This window comes from Ipomoea nil, unplaced genomic scaffold (genome assembly GCF_001879475.1).
Source record: "Ipomoea nil cultivar Tokyo-kokei standard unplaced genomic scaffold, Asagao_1.1 scaffold1421, whole genome shotgun sequence".
In the NCBI taxonomy this organism is placed as follows: Eukaryota; Viridiplantae; Streptophyta; class Magnoliopsida; order Solanales; family Convolvulaceae; genus Ipomoea; species Ipomoea nil.
The window spans coordinates 479,358-501,615 of record NW_017617849.1 but is presented as its reverse complement, the minus strand read 5'-3'; the positions used below and the strand labels follow the sequence as shown (position 1 = coordinate 501,615).

The window sequence follows — 22,258 nt, the reverse complement described above, 5'->3', positions numbered from 1 at the left end:
ATAAGAGTAAAATAGAGTACTAATTATGTCAACTTTGATTGGGATGAGGTTCGAACCTAAGTCCTTTTTTTTTTTTATTGAAATCAATAAGTTAACGGTGAATTAACGGCAATTCTTAAAATTTTAACGGAATTAGTAACGGTGTATGGGTATTTTAGGAAATTTTAGTGTAAAATTTAAATCTTATCAATCTTTTAATAAATCTGAGCCATTCATTTGATTAAAATCTGTGACCGCCATTTTTTCTACCCATTATAGGTCTAACTCTCTTGGGCGCTTATTAGTATAGTAGATTTAAAATTGAAAAGCCATTTCTTTTTAAAATTTATCATGAACCTTATAAGTGGAGGTAATACAAATCTAAAGGGACTAAAGAAGTGTTCGTTTAAAAGACTTGGTTGTGTAAATAATTTAAAAAGTTTTCTACAAAGTATTTTTTAAAAATAAATTTTCAATCTTTAACGTACTCTTTTGCCTAATTGATAGCTAGGGCTAGAGATTGATGGCGAATTGGAGATGCTAGTAAATATTGATAAATAAAAAAAAAAATATTAATGCCGATGAGATACAAAGACAATAATTGTGATAAATTTCCTTTCACACTCATTCTTGATTGTGTTAAGATTAGAAATAAGTATCATAAAACAAAATTAAAGATTGATGGTTACACATATTCTTTAAAATAATGACAAATTTATTTCAATTAAATATTTAAAAATTTAATAAGATCAAATTTACCATTTTAACAACGCCACAAAATATGATTGATTACATAATACTTATACCTCCACAATACAGTACATATTAAATATTTACTATAAAATAATTTGAAGATAAAAAATGTCAACCCTATTGGGGAGATTTTACTAATTACGTGGTAATGATCCAGCACCAAAAAAAAAAAAAAAGGAATTCAGAGGCGCTGATTATCGTCCATACCGTGGCAGGGTACTATTCTACCACTAGACCACTGGTGCATCTTTGTATGAAAGACTGAATTAATCTTAATTATCTGATTGGAGTGGAGTATTACCGAGAATTGTTTGGACCAATGGAGGAAGTATTATCAAAATATTATCAAGAAATTCATGAGTATTATCATTGTATTATTTGGATTAGTACTAATGAAAACTCAATATATACGAAAAAAGATTTTAAAAGATGAAATCAAATTCACCCAAAGATACAAATTATTATCAAATGGTAACGAAAGTGACAAAAAAGAATGTTTTATCATCAAGAATGCAAGAGATAAAATAAAGAGTTTTTATTGAGACTTTATCTTATTGTACTAAGCTCTTATCTTATTGTACTACTTTTAAGACTTGTGTAAAAAGTAGTAGTTGCTAACTATTTATCTTATATATAGAGGGGTCTCCTCGCCCAAAGAAGATGAGGTAGTAGCGATCCGCGAGGCTTTGAGTAGGTTGAAACAAAACAACTTTGATAAAGTACAAGTTGAGATAGACTTACTACTTGTGATCCAAAGTCTTAACAATATTGCAAGAGTCTCTTCCTTTCATCGTGTTCTTAATGACATCAAAAACTTGTTGAATGACTTTACTCATGTAAATTTATCGTTTTCCAAATGATCAATGAATCGAGCAGCTCATATGTTAGCTAGGCAGTCCATTTCTATGTCTGATTGTTCAGAGTGATTTTCAAACCCTCCACCCTTCCTTTGTAATGTGATCCTTTCAGAAATGACTTAATGCACTGATTTTCTTTCAAAAAAGAAATATTTATCTTATTATACTACTTTGAAGACTATTACTGTGTATACAAAAATTTGTACATATTTAGCATTAGCCTACAGAATAGAGACCCTCTCTTTAGTCTTCAGTCTTCACCAATCAATTTTGGAAGTACAATGACCCTTCAAATGTTGTTACATCTGAAACAAATCCAAAATCATACATTAAGCCTTTGCTTGCCACTGAACAAAAAGTTGTGGAAAAAATTGAACCATCAAGATCAAGACCTCTTAGCAATAATCACAATTCAAGCGAATATAATATCCAGTGTCATACAATCACCAAAACTTACTATTCTCGACTTTATCGAGATAAAATGAGACGAGCAGCAAAGGCTCCATCAACTGCATGCTTGACAGGATTCGAGGCATAGAAACCCTTTCTGGTCACAAATTCTGAGGGAACGTATTTGTCTACTGGATCAATGTAGAACTCCTGCCACGAAAATGATATCGGGATCAAATTTTTACGTAAATGATTCTTCAACTCTGTATATATCTAACTGTTTAGCAAAGTCCTAAATCCTCCAACGTTTTTGTATTCAAACTAAACTGAATAATTTCTCAGTATATGGCAAGTGCACTTACTGGATGCCTCAGAAGAAAAGCTTCAACTCTTTCTTCATTCTCTTCCGGATCAATGGAGCAAGTGCTGTATATTAGCGCTCCACCTGGCCTCACCAACCTGCAGATATTAGAAAAAACATTATATTATATAATTATAAATTTATTCTTTACGAAATCTTGGTGACAATTGTAATCTCACGTCGAAGCTGAATCAAGAAGTTCATCTTGTAAATTCTTAAGTTGTTCCATATCCTCGAGTCGTCTATTCCAACGTAAATCTGCTCGCTTTGACAACCAAAGAAGACATGCGTTTTATATATTCAATCATGGTCATTCTCAGATACAAAGGACGAACATTATAAGTAGATAAAATACACTTTATAGATCAAGATAGGGAGAGAAAAGGAAATTCAGTGGTGCAACGAAGGTACCTTAGAAAGAACTCCCAATCCTGAACAAGGAGCATCTAGCAAAACTTTGTCAGATTTGACAGCATTACTGCCCTATAATAAATTCAACGAGGAAAAGTGGTATAAGAGATTCAGCACAAACTCACTAACTATAATCAAACTCATAAATTCTTACAGAAAATTTACGAAGATCAGCATGAACAGTTGTGATGACATCGATAGTTTCATGCAATCTTGCTGTCTCTTTGAGGATCCTTAATCGGCCTTTATTTATGTCGACTGCAAACACCATGCCTGAATAAAATCGAAGGTGAAGAACCCATCTGAATGCTCTATTCTATGTATTTATAGTTGTTACTAAACTTTTTTTCGTTAAAGCATGTGATTTACCTTGGCCTCTCAAGCGGGATGCCATGAAAAGGGTTTTTCCTCCCGGAGCAGCACAACAATCAATAATGCTCTCACCAGGTTTTGGATCAACAATAGAAACCACCAACCCTGCAAAAATTCTCACATATAAGAGAGACATGTAAAGCATTTTGGTTTGAGAATCAACAAAATGATGTTTTATATAGTGTCATAGAATTACAGAAATAAGACACTGAACAGTGAAACACATTTGAAACATGTTGTCCACTACAAAACCAAAAATTTGCAACAAGTCTTTACCTGCACTCTCATCCTGGACCGAACAAAAGCCTTCTTTTAGTAAACCACCTTGAATGACATTCTGGGAGAAGGATATACATAAGAAAATAATTAAACTGAGAGATCTATATCAATGACCCGTAGGAGTGTGTACTAGTAAATAGATGCTTTAAAGAACCATATCAACTTATACCTGCATTCCTGTTTTGATACGAACAAAATCGTCCAAGTAGGGAGAAGGCTCATGTTGAACCTGAAGTTAGGAACAGAAAACATCAGTTATTCTTTATACATGAAGCCTTCTGCCTTTTGAACCAAAGTAAGAAAGCATGAAAACCGGAAATAGAAAAGAAAAGGTACAAGTGATAGTGTGATGAGTAAAAACTAAAGCTCGAAAAGCACTTAAGGACCTTCAACATTGTAAGGCGTGTCACAAGGTCATCCCTTGTTAAACCTTTTCCAGTATTTGCCCTGATATTGATAGCATTAAGACATTAAACACCAATTTAGGGAAAGGAAAGAATGAAAATTACCATAAAAGGAGAGAAAAAACTATAAACCTGAGGCTGAAACTTGGATCGTTGTTGTTCCATACCATCAGCTTAATAGCTTCTTCAAGTCCAAAATATTTTGTCCATCGTCTCACCATCCACTGAATTAAATGATATACATTGTATTGCCATATCATAACAATGAGAAAACTCAAATTATAGTAGAAGAGAAAAATGAGAGCAAGTTTCAACATACAACTGGGTGAGAGTAAAGAGTGCTGAGAGCACGCGCTTGCTGGCGATCGTTACCTTCAATTTTCACTTCAGGAAGGGAATCATTTTCCTGTAGAGGAACGAAACACAAGTCAACTCATAAAAATCTTAGCAACACCCGATGTGCTTTTTATGGAAAGGAAGATGACACACCTTAAGAAAGACTAGCTTCCTTAGAATCCCATTTACCATGTTACCAGCACCAGGTCTGAGAGCAAATTTTGCAAGCTTAACATTCTGCACTTGTGTTGAAAGAACCACAAAAGAGGAATAAGGTTACCGATAAAAATTATAAAGCAATACATAGGTTGTGTGTCCATATTTCACTTATCCCAAAAGACAAGAAATAGATTCCAGTCACCAATTAACATACCTCATCTACCACTGCATAAGGTGGCATTTCTAATTTGACGATCTCATAGAAACCAATTCGAAGAATCTGACAAGAATTGCACAGAAGTAAAATTAGTTTAGCTTTTAAAATCATAAAGAAAGATAAGAATAGAAGCCTGTGAATTTGATACTGGAACAGCGCAACTCAAATATAATTGAAGTTGCCACAAGAATGCTGCATTTTAGCAATGCAATTTCTAGCACTTCCAACAGAAATGTTATGCAATCATGTTTCGAACACTTAAATGATAGAACCTAATAGATTCATAGAGTAATATCCTGCAAAGAGGAAAATGTACCTGTAGCAAAAGAGGCTCCATGCCTCTGAATGTATTCTCATCATGGCACAGTGAAAGAATCAAATAATCAAGGTATCTCCTCCAGCGAATGGTACCTCCAACAATCTCTGTTACCTAAAAGAAGGGCCAAGATCAAGGCAATAACTTGAGATAATGCAGGTTTTTTTTCTAGAGAAATACCAATGAAGAGAAAGAGAAAGAGTTTAGTCAGTTTACCAGTCTTAAATCTCTATCATCTAACTCGCGAGTGCAAAACCCAAGAGTCCTTTCAACATATCCCATTTCACTTTTCCCTGAACCCTTCCCTTGCTCATTCAAAAGGTCAGCAAAAGCACCACCAAATTCTATACGCATCAATCTCACAGCAGAGACTGCACCAAGTACACAATATAAAAAATAAAAGTTAAGTTTCAAACAATTAAACTATAAAAGCAAAAGTAACAACAACCAAGCAGACTACTTGAAAGAAACATTAACAGAAAGTGAAAAACAATTAGCCAATTAGAAGCAGTAAATAGGTACCTACCAGCTCTATGAGGAGAAACTTCCTTCTGAATTCTGCTCGAATCTCTCGGAGGCCCTTCATTTGAAAATGTCCATTTGTGAACCAAAAAAAAAAAAAAAAAAATCCTTTCTTTCTCTACTCTGGGCACTTAATTTCTTTCTAAAAATATTGTTTGTGAGAGATTGGAGTACCTGATTTGCGAGCAGGGTGTTGCGGAGTTGTCTTGGAAATTGCTTGGTTTCTTGGAGAAGAAGCCGTGAGGAGCGACGCAGAGGCAGTAACTCGTGCCGAAAGTGGAATGGGTGGCGAAATTCTCTTCTTATGCTCGTAGAAACGAGTCGAAAAGACAGAAGAGGCGCGGCAACTTGATGCCTCCATTGCTATCAAGTATCAAGTATCAAGACAGTAAAAGCAGAGTGTCAGCGAAAGATAACCGGTCTGGCCATCCGGATTGAAGTGTGAAGTGTGAACTGTACTTCGGGACTTATTGAACCGAAAAATGATAACCGGTCTGGCCGTCCTGGGTTACTAGTAGTAGTATGAACCATATTTTCTGTGTGTATCATTTTCATTATCCCTTACCTCAAAGCTAAGGACTTCTATACTAGCTTTAGTAATTAGTATTTGAGAAAAAAGATAAAAGGTTTAAATCTGTACAGTCAAATCAGTCGAGTTAAATTGACTAGTCAATTGAGCTATTATTATTGTAATTTCTAAAGTCATCTGTAAATATAAATATATAAATATATATATATATATATATATATATATATATATATATATATATATATATATATCTACTATACTAATAAGAGCCCAAGAGAGTTAGTCCTATAATGGGTAGAAAAAATGGCGGTTAAATTTTTTAATCAAATGAATGGCTCAGATTGATCATATTTTAATTTTTCCTTAAGATTTCCTAATTTATTCTTAATGAATATGATTTTCCGTTAACTTTTCCGTTAAATATTATCTTTTCCGTTAATTTCTGTTAGTTTACCGTTAACTTACTCATTGATTTCAATAAGAAAGGTCTTAGGTTCGAACCTCATCCCAATCAAAGTTGACATAATTAGTACTCTATTTTACTCTTATTAAATTATCTACTATATATATATATATATATATATAATATATATATATATATATATAATATATATATATAATATAATATATATAATATATATATATATATATATATATATATATATATAATATATATATATATTTTTATTATATATATTATATATATATATATATATATATATATATATATATATATATATATATATATATATATATATATATATATATATATATATATATATATATATATATATATATATATCTACTATCTACTATACTAATAAGAGTCCAAGAGAGTTAGGCCTATAATGGGTAGAAAAAATGGCGGTCACAGATTTTAATCAAATGAATGATTTAGATTGATTAAAAGATTCATCAGATTTAAATTTTACATTAAAATTTCCTAAAATACCCACACACCGTTACTAATTCCGTTAAAATTTTAAGAATTGCCGTTAGTTCACCGTTAACTTACTCATTGATTTCAATAAAAAAAAAAAAGGTCTTAGGTTCGAACCTCATCCCAATCAAAGTTGGCATAATTAGTACTCTATTTTACTCTTATTAAATTATATAAATAATAATTTAGTAGTTACAACAAAAAATAATACATATAAATTTCTTTAATTTAGAATTATGTGTCCACAATGTCTTTATTTAAAAAAAATATTCATTATCAATAAATTAAATAAGATAAATAATTTTATTAGTTATATTGTCTTTATTTTTCTTCAATATAAAAATTCTTTATATTCAAATTTATTAATTGATTATATTCGCTACATTGTCCTTACAATGTCTTTATTCAGTGAAAAAAATTATTAATTATCAATAAATTTATTAAAAGAAATATTTTCATTAGTTATATTGTCTTTATTTTTCTCAAATGTAAAAATTTTTACATTCAAGTTCATCAATTGATTATATTCACTACATTATCTATTATCTTTTTTGTGCACTATTTTTCTAATTAAATATCAAAGTTATAACATAAAATAATGCTATATATTTATTTACCAAGTATTTTATTAATACCATAAAAAAATTAAAAAAAATATAATTAATAAAGCCAACCATATTAACTACTTGAGAAATTTTGTGACAAAGAGAGTATTCAAATCACACAACAAATTGAAGTGAGAACTACCTCGCAATGTCCTTGCTTGACAATCAGGAGTTAGCGGTTAGCGTTAGCGGATTATACTAGCAGATTTGACCAGCGAATTTATTTAATTATTAACATTGGGTAGAAAAAATGACCGCCAAATTATTAAATCAAATGAATGGTTCATATTGTTCAGATTTTAATTTTTTTCTTTTACGATTTTCTAATTTATCCTTAATTATATGATTATCCATTTAACTTTTCCGTTAATTCACCGTTAGTCTAATTCTAATATTAAAGTCTAATATAGAATTATAACTACACCATTAATCTAATTCTATTATTAAAGTTTTAATAGAACTTAACCACAAATCCTAATGTCGGAATCTCCTCAAACAATATTAGTATATATTTAATATTTTATGCCCTAATTTTTATTTGTTCTCCCTTATGTCCCGTATTTGGTTTCGACCATACCTATACAATTATTTTATTGACAATTATAATCAATATTGACTATATTATCTTGCATTTGTAAACTTAGAATTACCTATTTAACCCGCACGAGCTTAGCTCAATGGTTTAGTGGGTAGTATTTGGGAGAAGAGACCAAGGTTTGAACCTCGACGGCGGCAATGCGGGAATTATGTCAAAAGTGGGCAGATTCCTTGTGCGTATCAGCATTTGACCCTGTCTGCTGAACCATTGAGTCACCGTGATTTACAACTTCCCACAATGCTCTGTCGGGTCGTAGTATAGGGGGCCCTTGGGGTTGGGGACTCAACCTTTGGGAGAAGAATTACTTATTTAAATACGCAAATTCAACCTTCAATTATCTATGCATGAACAATTTCAATATAATCTTGCCTTAATATACTTTAAAGTACTTATTTTAAAAAAATCATTGGGCATTATCCCAATCGCGCAATGCGCGTAAAAAACTAGTATACTAATAAGAGCCCAAGAGAGTTAGGCCTATAATGGGTAGAAAAAATGACGGTTAAATTTTTTAATCAAATGAATGGCTCAGATTGATCATATTTTAATTTTTCCTTAAGATTTCCTAATTTATCCTTAATGAATATGATTTTCCGTTAAATATTATCTTTTCCGTTAATTTCTGTTAGTTTACCGTTAACTTATTCATTGATTTCAATAAGAAAGGTCTTAGGTTCGAACCTCATCCCAATCAAAGTTGACATAATTAGTACTCTATTTTACTCTTATTAAATTATAAATACTCCGTAATAATTTAGTAGCTACAACAAAAAATAATACATATACATTCTTTAATTTAGAATTATGTGTCTACAATGTCTTTATTCAAAAAAAAATTATTCATTATCTATAAATTAAATAACAGAAATTATTTTTCAAAAAAAAATAACAGAAATAATTTCATTAGTTATATTGTATTTATTTTTCTCTAATATAGAAATTTTTTACATTCAAATTCATCAATTACTCTATTTTACTCTTATTAAATTACATAATAATTACTTTCAAAAAAAAAATTACATAATAATTTAGTAGCTACAACAAAAAAATAATACATATGCATTTCTTTAATTTAGAATTATATGACTACAATGTCTTTATTCAAAAAAAAATTATTCATTATTAATAAATTAAAGAAGAGAAATAATTTCATTAGTTATATTGTATTTATTTTTTTTCAATATAAAAATTCTTTACATTCAAATTCATCAATTGATTATATTCGCTACATTGTCCCTACAATGTCTTTATTAAAAAAAAAAAAAGTATTCATTATCAATAAATTAATTAAGAGAAATAATTTTATTAGTTATATTGTCTTTATATTTCTCCAATGTAAAAATTCTTTACTTCAAATTCATCAATTGATTATATTCACAACATTGTCTATTATCTTTTTTTGTGCACTATTTTTTTAATTAAATATTAAAATTATAATACAAAATAATGCTATATATTTATTTACCAAGTATTTTATTAATACCATGAAAAAATTAAAAAAATATAATTAATAAAGCCAATCATATTAACTATTTGAGAGATTTGTTGACAAAGAGAGTATTCAAATCACACAACAAATTAAAGTGAGAATTACCTCGCAATGTCCTTGTTTGACAATCAGCAGTTAGCGGTTAGCGTTAGCGGATTATATTAGCGAATTTGACCAGCGAATTATATCAACGGTTGGTAAAAAGATATTTGAAAAAATTAGTTGTTTAGATTAACATGTAAAATGACCTAAGGGTATACATATATTTAATAATAATAATAATAATAATAATAATAATAATAATAATAATAATAATAATAATAATAATTGTTTAAAAATAAATAAATAAATAAATAAATAAATATATATATATATATATATATATATATTTATATATATATATATATATATATATATATATATATATATATATATATATATATATATATATATTGGATCCGGTGCACACCCCCTTGGCAGATGAGCTTGTGAGCACCTTTTCTGACCCTTAATTAGTTTAGATGAATGGTCCAGATGATTTGGGCTTTTTTGCCACGTGCATCAGATTTAAGAGGACATTAGGGCTTGTTTTATAATTTTCGCAATGACTTTAATTATACCGTGTATTTAATTTCGCCTAGGAAATCTGCGTCTCTTTTGACCTTCTTTCAACACTTCGTCTTCTGCGCATTTCTCTTCCAGCCATAGTCCAACTCCCTCTCACTTTCTCCCTCTCCGTGAGTATTTTCGACCTCCATCACTTTCTCCCTCTCCATCACAACTCTCGCGTTCAACATGGTTGGGTCTACTGTCCGCCGATCGAAGAGGCAACGAAGGTCTAACGGTGGTTCCATTGAAGGTAATCTCAATCCCCCTTATTTATGTTGATTCGTTTTTTCTATCTAGGGTGTGTGGGGTTTTTTTGCTACTGTTTTTTTCCGTTTCGGGGGGTTTTGGGTGTGCGTTCTGTGAGATTTTAGTGTCTGTGGTGGTCGGTGCATGGGCGGTGTTTGGGCCGCCGGGTCTGGGAGGCGGGCTGGGAGGGGGAACTGGGTAGTTAGGGTTTAGGGTTTGGGTTATGATTTAGGTTTTTTTTTTTTTTTTTTTTTTTTGATTAATCATATGTTATTCTAACAATGGGGGGGGGGGGGGGGGGGGGGGGTTTGGGGGTTTTTGTGGTTCTGTAGTCAAGTAATTCTAATGGGGATGTTAGGGGTGTGTTGAATGTGTGTGATGGTGGTGATTTACCATGGACATTTCATGGTAGTCCTAAGAAACATAAAAACATACAGACAAACAATAATGCAAATGATCAATAATACAAATTAAATTTCAGTCATTTTGGTTCAACATCAAATGAAATGAAATGCATATATGCTTACATCTTTTCTTGGATTTTGGTTGTGAATCTCAATCTTGATTGGAGTCCCAGTGGTAAGTCCTGCACATCGATCAGATAATAATATCCACACAACCCAGCCAGTGAATCAAATTCTTCTTCTTATTATTTTTTAATGAAAAAATGTGTATGAATGATCTGTTAATTACCATCAACAACGCCGGATGAAATTTGGCATGTATCCTGCTCTTGCCTAGGGGTTATAATCTGGTTTTGCCCTGGCTTCCTGAAAAATAGACTAATTATACTTTTTTTTTCTTCTAAATTTCAAGAATATAATTGGATTTTTTTTTTTTTAGTTCGACCACCTAACTGTAATTTTTTAAATAGTTCAAGAGCTTAATTTATCATCATTATTCATTTTATATTTGTAATAAACAACATTTCTATTTGCAGTGTTTTTTAGAAGTAAAATTCAATTCTAATTGTATCATATAATATACATTATCTTAATTCAATGAGTTCTATTATGAATACTCACATGCATTTTACTCTTTGATGTAACAAGAGATTATATTATTGGTTCATAGTAGTAGACAACTTAACTTTTTTTTTTTTTTTTATGGTTTTGTGTTTCCATTTTTTTTGTGATGGGGGTGGTGGGCTACTGGTTTTGGGGTTTTTTTTTTTTTTTTTTTTTTTTTTATATATATATTATGCTGAGGTTAGATTTTTGCCGGTAAAATAGTTCAAATTGTTTTTTCAAGTATCCTATGTGCGTAGGGGTTAGACAGTGAATGCAGTACAGTGTAAACATGACGTAGCTTTAATTAGTATGGATTTGTGCGTAATGGGTTCGATTTGTGTTTGTTTCGTAATGGGGTTTTTTTTTTCAATGAGGTTGGATTCTTGCTGGTAATGTAGCTTGCTGTTTTTTTTTTAAATTTTTTTTTTATTTTTTTTACAAGTATGCTATGTGCGTATGGGGTAGGAGGTTAATGCATTATAGTATTTGTAATGTACTGAAAATATTGTTTGGGTATTTGTTGGTATTACTGTGTATATCTTTTTTTTTTTCCCCAATTTCGCTATGTGCGTAGGGGGTAGAGGTGAATGCAGTATAGTATACACTTGTTGTAGCTTTATTTACTATGGGTTTGTGCGTACATAGTCTGTGATTAGTGTATTTTTTTTTTGTGGGGGGTAGGGAGTTGGTGGTCATGCAAAAAGTGTATTCAAATCACACAACAAATTGAAGTGGGAAACTAACTCGCAATGTCCTTGTTTGGCAATCAGCAGTTTGCTCTTCAATATTAGTATATATTTAATATTTTATGCCCTAATTTTTATTTGCTCCCCTTATGTCCCGTATTTGGTTTCAACCATACCTATACAATTATTTTATTGACAATTATAATCAATCTTGATTATATTATCTTGCATTTGTAAACTTAGAATTACCTATTTAAATACGTAAATTCAACATTCAATTATCTATGCATGAACAGTACAATTCCAATATAATCTTGCATTGATATACTTTAAAGTACTTATTTAAAAAAAAAAAAATTGGGCATTATCCCAATCGCGCAATGTGCGTAAAAACTAATATATATATATATATATATATATATATATATATATATAATATATATATATATATATTATATATATATATATATATATATATATATATATATATATATATTATATATATATATATATATATTACAATACATTTAGTAACTAGTATTTGAAAAAAAAAAAAAATTAAGGTTTGAATCTAGAAAATGAAATTACCCGCCTAGCACAATTTTTTTTTTTTTGTTTTTTTTTTTTGTTTTTTAAGATTTTCGCCTAGGTAGCTTAAGCACTAAGTGAGTCAGTGGCACCCGACTAGTGCCTATCGTATTTTGTAACCTTAGGCAAGCTACAATGTAGTGATAGAAGCCCGAGGTCTTGCCATTCATTGTCACTAGGCAAGCTCGGTGTGGTCTAGCTACAATTGTCTGAGCCTTACCCAAGTCTGTCTAGTGCTACATCGACCAACTAAACACTGGCGAATATCCAGTCGATTGGTATGAGGCGCGAGGCAACCCTCATACTAGTGCCACCTTTGGCAGCAGGTAGTCATCAACATCGATTCGTTGAGGTCTACGTAAATTGACTCTATTCCCCTTCCCTATACTTTTACCTTACCTCACCTTGGCCCTAAGACTTTCTTCCCTTCCTCACTTTGTACCCCATTCCTCATGTCTTTGTGCATTGACAAGCTATACTTTATGCATTGTCACACTTGTACCCTGAAATTCCCTCCCCTTTCCTTTTCACCTTAAATTTATGTTTCTTCGCATTTTGACCTCGAAGTTCATGATCTACCTCGCCCTTTGACCATCGAGCTTCGTCCCTAGGCCCTGACCCGAGCCCCACCAAATATTAATGATCACTGGGCCTTGACCCGAGCCCCACAAAATATTATTCACATAAACTTAAATAGTAAATAAAAAAAAGAGTTAATACCCAAAATAGTCCCTCGACTATGTCGTAATTACCAATTTAGTCCTCGACTATCATTCTTACCCAATTAAGTCCTCAACTATACAATTTTTACCCAATTTAGTCCTTTGACAATTTGACTGTTTGTTGACTGTCAAAAGTGGAAATAATGTTGTAATTTTACAAGTTTTCTCCTTCCTCCTCATTTAGCAGCGCCAAACCATGTAGCAATAAGCTCCGGTTGGGTTCTAAACTTGTCAGTATCGAAGTAGTGGTTATGCACCGGATAGCCCATGAATTTGATTTCCAACGATTTTTTGACGATCGAAATCTGATCGGAGTGTATTGCTGCATGGTTTGGCGCTGCTAAAGGGAGAGGAAGGAGAAATCTTGTAAAATTATAATTTTATCCCGACTTTTGACAGTCAACAAACAGTCAAATTAATACAGATGACTAAATTGGGTAAGAATTGTATAGTTGAGGACTAAATTGGGTAAGAATTGTATAGTTGAGGACTTAATTGAGTAAAAGTTACATAGTTGAGGACTTAATTGGATAAGAATGGTAGTTGAGGACCAAATTGGTAATTATGGCATAGTTGAGGGACCATTTTGGGTATTAACTCTAAAAAAATGTTAGACATCACGTAAAATGTCATGTCAGAAAATGATCATTTGTCCACATCAATTTGAATTGATGCCCAAATTAATATTAACTTAATATTTACGTATTATATAAGATACAAATTGCATTTTTTTTTGAAAATCACAACTTCAAACTTTTATTATATCAAATAATCAATACAAAAGGAACAGAATCAATTCAAATATTGAGACCAGTAGACAACTACTAGCTCTAACCATGGCATGAGCCAAACAATTTACTGATCTAGGAATAAAAGTAATGAATAATATTTTAAAGTGTCGTTTTAGAGAGCGGTATTGACTATTGACGGATTACACATCCCGTACTAGAGTAGTTCAGTGCCGTACCATTGATAGCATTACACATCGTTTGAAATTTTTTTGAATTTGAAGACATAATTATAATTAAAATGTTTGACACTTATTTAATTCTCATATTCTATTTTTTTAAGTATACATTATTTATTATTTTTTTAAAACACTCATGATTCTCAATAAGGTAGTATTTGTTCTAAACACTTTCTCAATTATTTTCAAGCCTAAAGAAATAATGTTCCACCATCAAAATTTAATCTTGTGACTACTATTTAAAATAGTAACAGATGTATCATCACACTACATAGTAGTTGTACATTATTTATTTATGTACCATAATAAATCCTCAAATACTCCGTACATTTTTGTGCAAGTAAAGGACAATTTGACCCTTGTGGCCTTGTTTATTTTTCCATTTAAGCCATAATTTGACTAGTCAGATGCGACGGCGGTGGGAGAAGAAAGGAATTTCCAGTTACAGAAATGGAAACGTCCCCTGCCCCGGTGGGCCGTGGGAATGCAGGAGGCGTTACATAATTCTCTGTTTCCATACTTCCGTGGGGACATCCAAACTCAACTTCTCCTTCTCCCTCCCTCCTACGTTACATTATACTCTCAACTCTCTATATACGCATACAGAGTACTATATTTATATTCCCAGCTAACATTAACATATTCCCTTTCTCTTCCTCTACGCACAACTCATTTTGTCCAACAAATATCTCTTTGCCGGATTCATGTCGGTATGTTTTTTAACTAAATCCCTAGATTTTTGTTGCCTGCTTTTTTGCTCTCTACTTTTCTTATCTCCTTCTGTATCGATGTGTTCCACTAGTTATGATTGTTGAATTTTTTATTTTTTTTTTGGTTTCCGTGATTTGATCGATTGCGATTCCGCGGTAGTTGGCTGAGTTCGGGGCTAAATCGAGCAATGCTTGATTATATCATCGGCACCAATTTGTTGTAGTGATCAGATGCAAGTCTTTATGTCTCGTATTGAATTCAATAGTTTTCCTTAGTTCTTAGTGAGGATAGATTATGATTCAATCCACCATTTATGTTTTTACTTTTTGTGTATTGATGCTGCTGTGGAGATTGTAGGGTCAATGATAAAGCATTCAACTAGTTTCCTTCTATGCTGCTGTTTTACTCGTTTCTCCTACTTAACCCAGTACTTCTGTATGTTTCAATAGTTTGGGAAATGGGTATTTAACCTTAGACCTTCCTATCTTATGTGAAAGGACTTATCTAGCTATATTACAAGGTCTTGCCTCAGTGGGTCTGGGATAAAGCATTAAACTTTTCCCATCTATGTTACTACTAAAGTATGTGCCTATTTCACCTGCCTGATCAAATGCCTTTGTATTACATTATGAGAGTGTCCTGTTTTGCTTGAGTTTACAAAAAGTTAATTACTTTTAACTAATTGGATGATACATTCCTGAGAAGGGTTATACTCATTACCTCTTTTTGTGTAACTCTGTTTAAGTGGAGTTTGATGTTGGGATGATGGTTTTAGTTGGGTAGGCTTATGTGATATGACTGATTTTAGTTACTACCAGAAAATTTCCTTTTGTATTCTTCTTGTTGTGTTTCTTTTTCTTTTCAATTCACTTTGTCAAATTTAGAATTTCATAGTAAAAGATTTCACAGATGATGAGCTTATTAAATTCTTGCATCTTTACCCGTTCCTCTTCTAGTTTCAGTGATGTGTTAAAAGATGAGATTCATGTCTGGTTTCATTAAAGTTAAACTGTTAAAGTATCCTCTATCATTTGTTTGTATATTACAGTAAACCTTAGCAAGTTAGGAGTGGTTGGTAATCTTCTTGTCTCTACATTTTTGAGTATCCGTTGCTAATATCATGTCTGTGACTTACAACTTGATAGGAGAACGGTCGACCATTGCCCAAGTTTGGTGAATGGGATGTTAATGACCCAGCTTCAGCAGAGGGGTTTACTGTGATCTTTAATAAGGCCAGAGATGAGAAGAAAACAGGTGGCCAGCCAGAATCACCAACAAAGACAGATGCTCATACTAAGCATGCTGCAGATCAATCAAAACCTCCAGCTGTAAGTTGCTTTCTCATTTGTCAGTTGTACGAGGTTCTTTGTTGTGATAGGATTATGGATAAAAGTTTTAGGTCAATTTTCTGTTTCTTTACCTGAGATCTTACACCTGATCTTTTAACATGCTTTGATGCCCTTCGTTTCTTCACATTCCCGTCTTGTATTAACAGATTGTTGACAGTTTCCTTTCAGGTTTAGCATCACCCAAGAGTTTCTATGTATTCTAAGTTATGGTTGTCATAAGAAATTTCTATGCCAGTTATAAATATTCCTGTGAATAACCTACACTTTTTGGGATCTGTGTTATAGCTTGCTCATCAGTCATTACTGGCGATGATTAGTGTTGCCTAGCCGTGAGCAATTTCCCGATGTGCTCTTATCGTCTTTCTGGAGTACCTTTTCTTTATTCTAATATCAACAATGTTTCATTTCACAGAAAAAATGGTGTTGCTGCATGCAAAGCCCACATGCAGAATCTTAACAAGGCTCTGCAAAGTTGAATTCAGAATGAATGTTCATAATTATCCCCACGTATTTTGCATGTGGGGAGGAGCTGAAGGCACTCTTGGGTTTCTCTGGAACCTACTTTGTCCTGTAAAATTGTATTAGGGTTGGGGTATACCGTATAAGATTTGGTGAAGACAATTTTTTATTTTTGTGTATCTATGAAATTGTATCTGGTATTTCATAGAAACTTATCATTTTCATTTATCAATGATTTGTACTTTGTAGAGCATCTTTCTGAAGATCATTAGGTTTTTTAGGTGTCAAAAGCACTTTTACTCTCTATGATATAGTATTGATTTGTAAATTGTCTTTTGGTTACAAATGTTTTTGTTGTCCTATTTTAATTATTATGTAAAAATTAGTTAAAATTCTTTTACTTTTGATTCCTACCAGCTTCATTTTGTGCCAACATACAGATCCATAGTAGAATGTGTGAGGATTGCGGCAGGTAAATAGAGGATAGATTTGGAGAATCCTATGATAAATTATTTTTGTTATACAACATATCAAGGCCTAACTTCCTAATTAAATTAATGAAAACAGTTCTCATTTTGGCTTGGTGTTGGGAAATTGTTTGTACTTGTATAAAATTTTAAAAAAAAATATTTGTTTGGACTTTCTTCATCAGATTGGCCAAAGACTAAACTCTGGACTGCCCCAGCTTCCGCTCAAACAAATGCTTCAGGAGATAAACTTGCAGAATACTAGCAGCAACAAGAGCTAGAGACTCGCAAAAAGCTTTGTAGATTGCTCTTCTGCCCATTCCTTCATTTACTGCATCCAAACACATTATGTTATCGGATATCGAAGAAGATGAAAAATAAGCGCATAATGACATGAACACTTGGATTGTCATCTGGAAATAGTGTAATCACATTGGCAAACAAACACATCAAATCACACATTGGTACAGGCACAGTACTGCTTCTACAAGAGATCGAGTTTCAAACGGAAGAACTGATATGCGGATGCCTGATACTATCAAAAATTGATGTTCATGCATTGAGCAGTTCACCAGCATCCACAACAACAGATGTCAAACAGTATTAAGTGAGAATTTTAAGCTACCAGAGTACCAGACTCCCATGCACAGATAGATAAACCCAATCAACCTTCAATAGTAACAAAGTTATATAGCCCCCGGGGAATAGCTTAGTGGTGAAAGCCCGAGTGTGGCTGTGGTGGCCAGCAAATGCCCGGGTTTGGACCCTGCAAGGGGTAAGATCCTCGGAAATAAACAAGCACTCAGATCATTGCGCTACTGAGGCACATCCCGCGATTTACCTCCTCTCACAAGCTCTCTAGGGCAAGGGACGTGAGGGGCCCTTCGGTTTGGGGTTCAAACTTAAAGTTATATACAAGGTTCCAAGTTTGACTCTCAGTGGAAGCAGACAGGATACTGGCCTTCTTGGTTTGAGCTTGTCAGCTATGGGCAACTTAGGCTGGATTACCTGCTTGTGGTCCTTTGCCAACTAGGGCCACAAGGCGGGGTTTACCTAGTGCACACACTCAGGTAGTTGCTGTGGGTTTCCCTCGTCATTATGGTGGAAGAAGAAAATACTTACAGATAAAAGAGAGGGGGATGAAGCTAAACCATCATTATGGATGGAAACAACAGAGTAGTTTAAGCAGTAAAAAACTATCAAAGCAATTGTTCACGTTCCATATAATACCTATTGCTTGCCGGTCTGTCTGAGCCTCCAACCAGTGTTGCTCAAACTGAATGTTATACAAAGCCTCCTCAAGCTTTCCAATGTGTTCAAACAAAGGCGTCAAATGTTCTGCGCGCACCATACCACCAAGGGTCACAATTTAGAAGACTTCAAAAGAATACAGTTAAGTCCGGTGACCACAAAACCTCAGAAGCATTCTTACCATCTTTAGCATGCTCATCATGGTACATAAAGTGGCCAGCATGCAAATCGAAGTCTATGGTTTCATGATATGGGGACTTGTTAGTGAAGCAGAAACGATGAATACCATCATGATGGGCAATAAACTCAGATTTCTCGCTTGTTTTATCACGGAAGTCTTGAATTTGTTCACCAGACGGCCCTTTCACCTGATAATTCCCACACAACAATATTAACAACAATTTAAATTCGGGAGTTAAACATAGAACCACAAATTGCAACCAGATTATCTAAGAAATATATTCAAGATTGAAACTTTCTGCCTTTCTTCATCACATATAACCTCACAATAACAGGTCTGGATTTCCTAAGCCCTATTTTCTTAGCATAATGAAAACTAATTATGCCTAGACATAGAGTAAATTCATACAGATATGCCTAATACCCAAAGTGATAATTGAACAATCCCAGTTGATGGTAACAGTAGACAACATTAATCCGATATCCAAGAACTAAACTAATTAGACAAAATAAAGAAACCTCGAAATGGAAATTTTGCAAAAAGGAGAGTAGATTAATGAATACCACAAGATCAACACCCTCTTCACTGTAATGCCAAGAATTCTCGGATTTAATAACCACGAACGAGAAATGCACAGTTTCCCCCAATTCCACCTTGTGCGAAAAGCACTCCTCTCTGTCTATGACGAATCTGATCCCGTAGGCTCCTCCGGCGCTCCAAACCAGCAGCGCCGCAGCCACGGCGACCCAGAACTCCGACGAGAGCATTCTGACCTGCAATTCCCGTAATTCGTTTCGTTCCCAAGAAACCAACGAAAACAAGATTGAAGATTTGAAACGCTTACCATTTCGGATTCTCGGACAGCAAAAGACGAGTTGAATTCTAGAAACCGATGGGTTTGACGAAGTTAAGGCCGACCAAGTTACAGACTTTACGAAACCGAGCGGAACTGTTTTAACCTCTCTTTGAAATGGTTGTACACTTGTACTTCGCGTCTTCCTAAACTACGTGGCAACGTTGGATTGGTAGAATACTCTTTTTATGTTGTCAATATTCAATAATCTTAATTAGTACTCCGTAGGCCGTAGCTTTCAAAAAAAAAAAAAAAAAAAAAAAAAACAAATCCTAATTAGTTGACATCATATTTTAATCCTATTCGGCATTCAAAAGATTGTTAAGACTATTAATACTGATAAATTCTTTTACACAATCAATATGGAAAAGCTCTCTAGCCAGCGATCGAAAGAGGATCTCGATCTCCTTGAGCGAAGCACAAAGAAACCCAAACACACTGGCGACGGGGGAATGAGTCATTCATCGGCAACGATGGAGGAGGGGGGACATCAGTAGGATGTAGAGGTCGTAAACGAGACGCCGATGGAGGAGCTCGTGGGTGTTGAGGAGACAACGTACATGCAGGTAACGTGTGAAACGATCCCAGAGACACCGCTAATGCCACCTGCTTCGTTGCAGGTACCGACGTTGCCTCCGCGTACGTACGCTGAAAGTTTGACTGGCCAAAGAGGCCAGGCATCTCCACACGCCATGGCTCATGCAGAGAAGATCCAGGTGGCCGGATGTGTCTGACGATGAAGATGACGACCCTTTGTGTCCAACGATCCGGTTGACGAGCGAGGAGGTGGATGCGATCCGAGCGCCATGGAGAAAAGCTCTCATCATCAAGGTGATGGGCAGGAAAGTAGGATACACGTACCTTTTGCGGAGGCTTCATTCTATGTGGAAGTCGAAAGGCAGCCTGGATTTAACCGCCATCGACAACGATTATTTTTTTGTTCGCTTTGGATCAGTGGGTGATCTGGAATTTGCGATGTTTGAAGGGCCCTGGATGATCTTGGAGCACTATTTGATCGTGAAACCTTGGGTGCCTGATTTTGATCCCAAATCGGATGCTACGGAGAAGATCCTAGTTTGGGTGAGAATCCCGTGCATACCTGCGGAGTACTACAATATTATATTTCTCAGGAAGTTGGGTAACAAGATTGGCAGGACGATTCGCGTCGATCAAGCTACAAGTTTGGTGTCACGAGGGATGTTCGCTAGAATCTGTATTGAAGTTGATATCACAAGACCGCTTATCTCCAAATTCAAATATAAGGAACATGTGAGGTCTGTCGCCTATGAGGGCATCCACATGGTATGTTTTTCATGTGGTATTTATGGCCATTCACCGGACGCATGCCCTACGCTAAACAAAGCAGTGCCTGAACCGAAAAAGGTGGTGGATGATCAACGGGATCACGTTAGGAACGCACCCTTTGGTGCGTGGATGATCGCGCTGGGGAGGAGATGTTGGAAATTTTGGCTAAAAATGGCATTTTGAGTGATTATTTTGTGGTACAAATATATGTGGGTCCACTTCCAATTTGGGTCGGGTCAAAGTGGATTCGGATTCTTCGTAGTGAGACGAAGAATTTGATATAATGTATGCTCAAAATGGGTAATAGGTGAATGAGAAATTGATTCTCAAAGTGAACCTATTTGAGAGAAGTCAAAAACTTAAGTTTAAATGCTAATTGGAAATTAGCATTTTAATAACTTTCGTTTGCACGAAAGTTGGTTGGAAGCTTAAGTGTAATTAAGCTTGAAAAGCTTAGTTGAATTGGGAGTAGTGGAGCTCCTTTCGTGCTTAGCATTCAGTGCTACACGAAAGTTGTGTAATTAAGCTTTGGGAGCTTAATTTGAGAAATGGAACTAAAGCTTAATTAGTGAATTGAGTTATGAGTTCATTTCGTGTGAGCTCCTTTCGTGCTGTGGATTCGGTGTGCACGAATCAAATGCTATATGCATTGATTCGTGCTGCACCGTTTCGGTGCGTGTGGACCACTCGGGTGTGATTTTCAATCCCAATTCGTTAAACCTTCGGGTTTGTACGGACTTCTCGGTCACTCAGATATTTTGAAACGGGTCGTTGTGGTCGGTACGAATTAATCGCGTATTAAGTTCGTGACCGTTGGAATTATTACGATAATAATTACGACCGTTTCAAACGTTATTATCCAATAATTAAATCGTGGATTTATGTTGGTTTAATATGCCATTTAGTGGGCTACTAACTCCTCTCTCCCCTATAAAAACCTATGTGTTGGGTAGAATGTTTTGTCCAAATTTTTGAACTTGAAAAATCATATTTTTCTCTCATCTTCTCTCAAAAGTTGTTTCTTGCAAAGAGATTCTACCAACACTTCCGTAAAACGTCGGAGTGCTTAACTTGTGTTCTAGTTCGCCGGGCTTTGGGTTGGAGTGCTCGAACGCCAAAGTCGTAGTCCGTTTTATCCTGAGAGACTGACGCCACAACGATCCTAGCACCCTCGGGAGGTGGCGAATCGGTTTTAAGGAGAGTGTGTGTACACACGACTCGGGCTTCCTCTGCTTCTTCTCTCTTCTCGTTGGGTTAAAACCTCAGGTTAGAAACCCGTATCTTGTTTTTATTTTTTGTTCTTGGTTTCGGACCAAGTGGTAGGATTAATCTCGGAT

General features: G+C 34.2%; 3 protein-coding genes and 1 long non-coding RNA gene across 7 annotated transcripts; 1 reads left to right on the top strand and 3 right to left on the bottom strand.

Moving 5' to 3' along the window:
* Nucleotides 1–1,491: 1,491 nt before the first annotated feature.
* Nucleotides 1,492–5,833, bottom strand: LOC109187232 (ribosomal RNA small subunit methyltransferase B). 4 transcript variants are annotated; one of them, XM_019337382.1, is made up of 18 exons: nt 5,531–5,830; nt 5,361–5,414; nt 5,051–5,205; nt 4,835–4,948; nt 4,516–4,581; nt 4,296–4,379; nt 4,126–4,212; nt 3,939–4,030; nt 3,789–3,849; nt 3,572–3,631; nt 3,400–3,460; nt 3,121–3,228; nt 2,906–3,024; nt 2,752–2,823; nt 2,520–2,605; nt 2,342–2,438; nt 2,062–2,189; nt 1,492–1,639 (listed from the first exon to the last, which is right to left on the bottom strand). In XM_019337382.1, exons 1-18 carry the CDS (start codon nt 5,715–5,717, stop codon nt 1,636–1,638), a joined length of 1,635 nt encoding a protein of 544 aa, XP_019192927.1. In that variant the 5' UTR covers nt 5,718–5,830; the 3' UTR covers nt 1,492–1,635. The 4 variants fall into 4 exon arrangements, 3 of the variants coding, with proteins under 3 accessions (XP_019192927.1, XP_019192926.1, XP_019192928.1); XR_002055244.1 differs by lacking the exon at nt 1,492–1,639 and adding an exon at nt 1,789–1,894 and having other exon boundaries at nt 1,982–2,189; nt 5,531–5,829; XM_019337381.1 differs by lacking the exon at nt 1,492–1,639 and adding an exon at nt 1,789–1,894 and having other exon boundaries at nt 2,047–2,189; nt 5,531–5,829.
* A 4,931-nt stretch (nt 5,834–10,764) lies between these two features.
* On the bottom strand, nt 10,765–11,138 carry LOC109187720. Its single transcript, XR_002055302.1, has 3 exons — nt 11,066–11,138; nt 10,900–10,958; nt 10,765–10,786 (listed from the first exon to the last, which is right to left on the bottom strand). It is a non-coding gene; the product is annotated as an uncharacterized LOC109187720 (long non-coding RNA).
* A 3,799-nt stretch (nt 11,139–14,937) lies between these two features.
* LOC109187832 (RPM1-interacting protein 4) lies at nt 14,938–17,194 on the top strand. Its single transcript, XM_019338183.1, has 3 exons — nt 14,938–15,055; nt 16,202–16,384; nt 16,818–17,194. Exons 1-3 carry the CDS (start codon nt 15,050–15,052, stop codon nt 16,860–16,862), a joined length of 234 nt encoding a protein of 77 aa, XP_019193728.1. The 5' UTR covers nt 14,938–15,049; the 3' UTR covers nt 16,863–17,194.
* Nucleotides 17,195–17,264: 70 nt separating this feature from the next.
* On the bottom strand, nt 17,265–19,726 carry LOC109187831 (transmembrane emp24 domain-containing protein p24beta2-like). Its single transcript, XM_019338182.1, has 5 exons — nt 19,608–19,726; nt 19,327–19,536; nt 18,764–18,950; nt 18,562–18,669; nt 17,265–17,662 (listed from the first exon to the last, which is right to left on the bottom strand). The coding sequence occupies exons 1-5, from the start codon at nt 19,608–19,610 to the stop codon at nt 17,529–17,531; spliced, it is 642 nt and encodes a 213-aa protein (XP_019193727.1). The 5' UTR covers nt 19,611–19,726; the 3' UTR covers nt 17,265–17,528.
* Nucleotides 19,727–22,258: the final 2,532 nt, after the last annotated feature.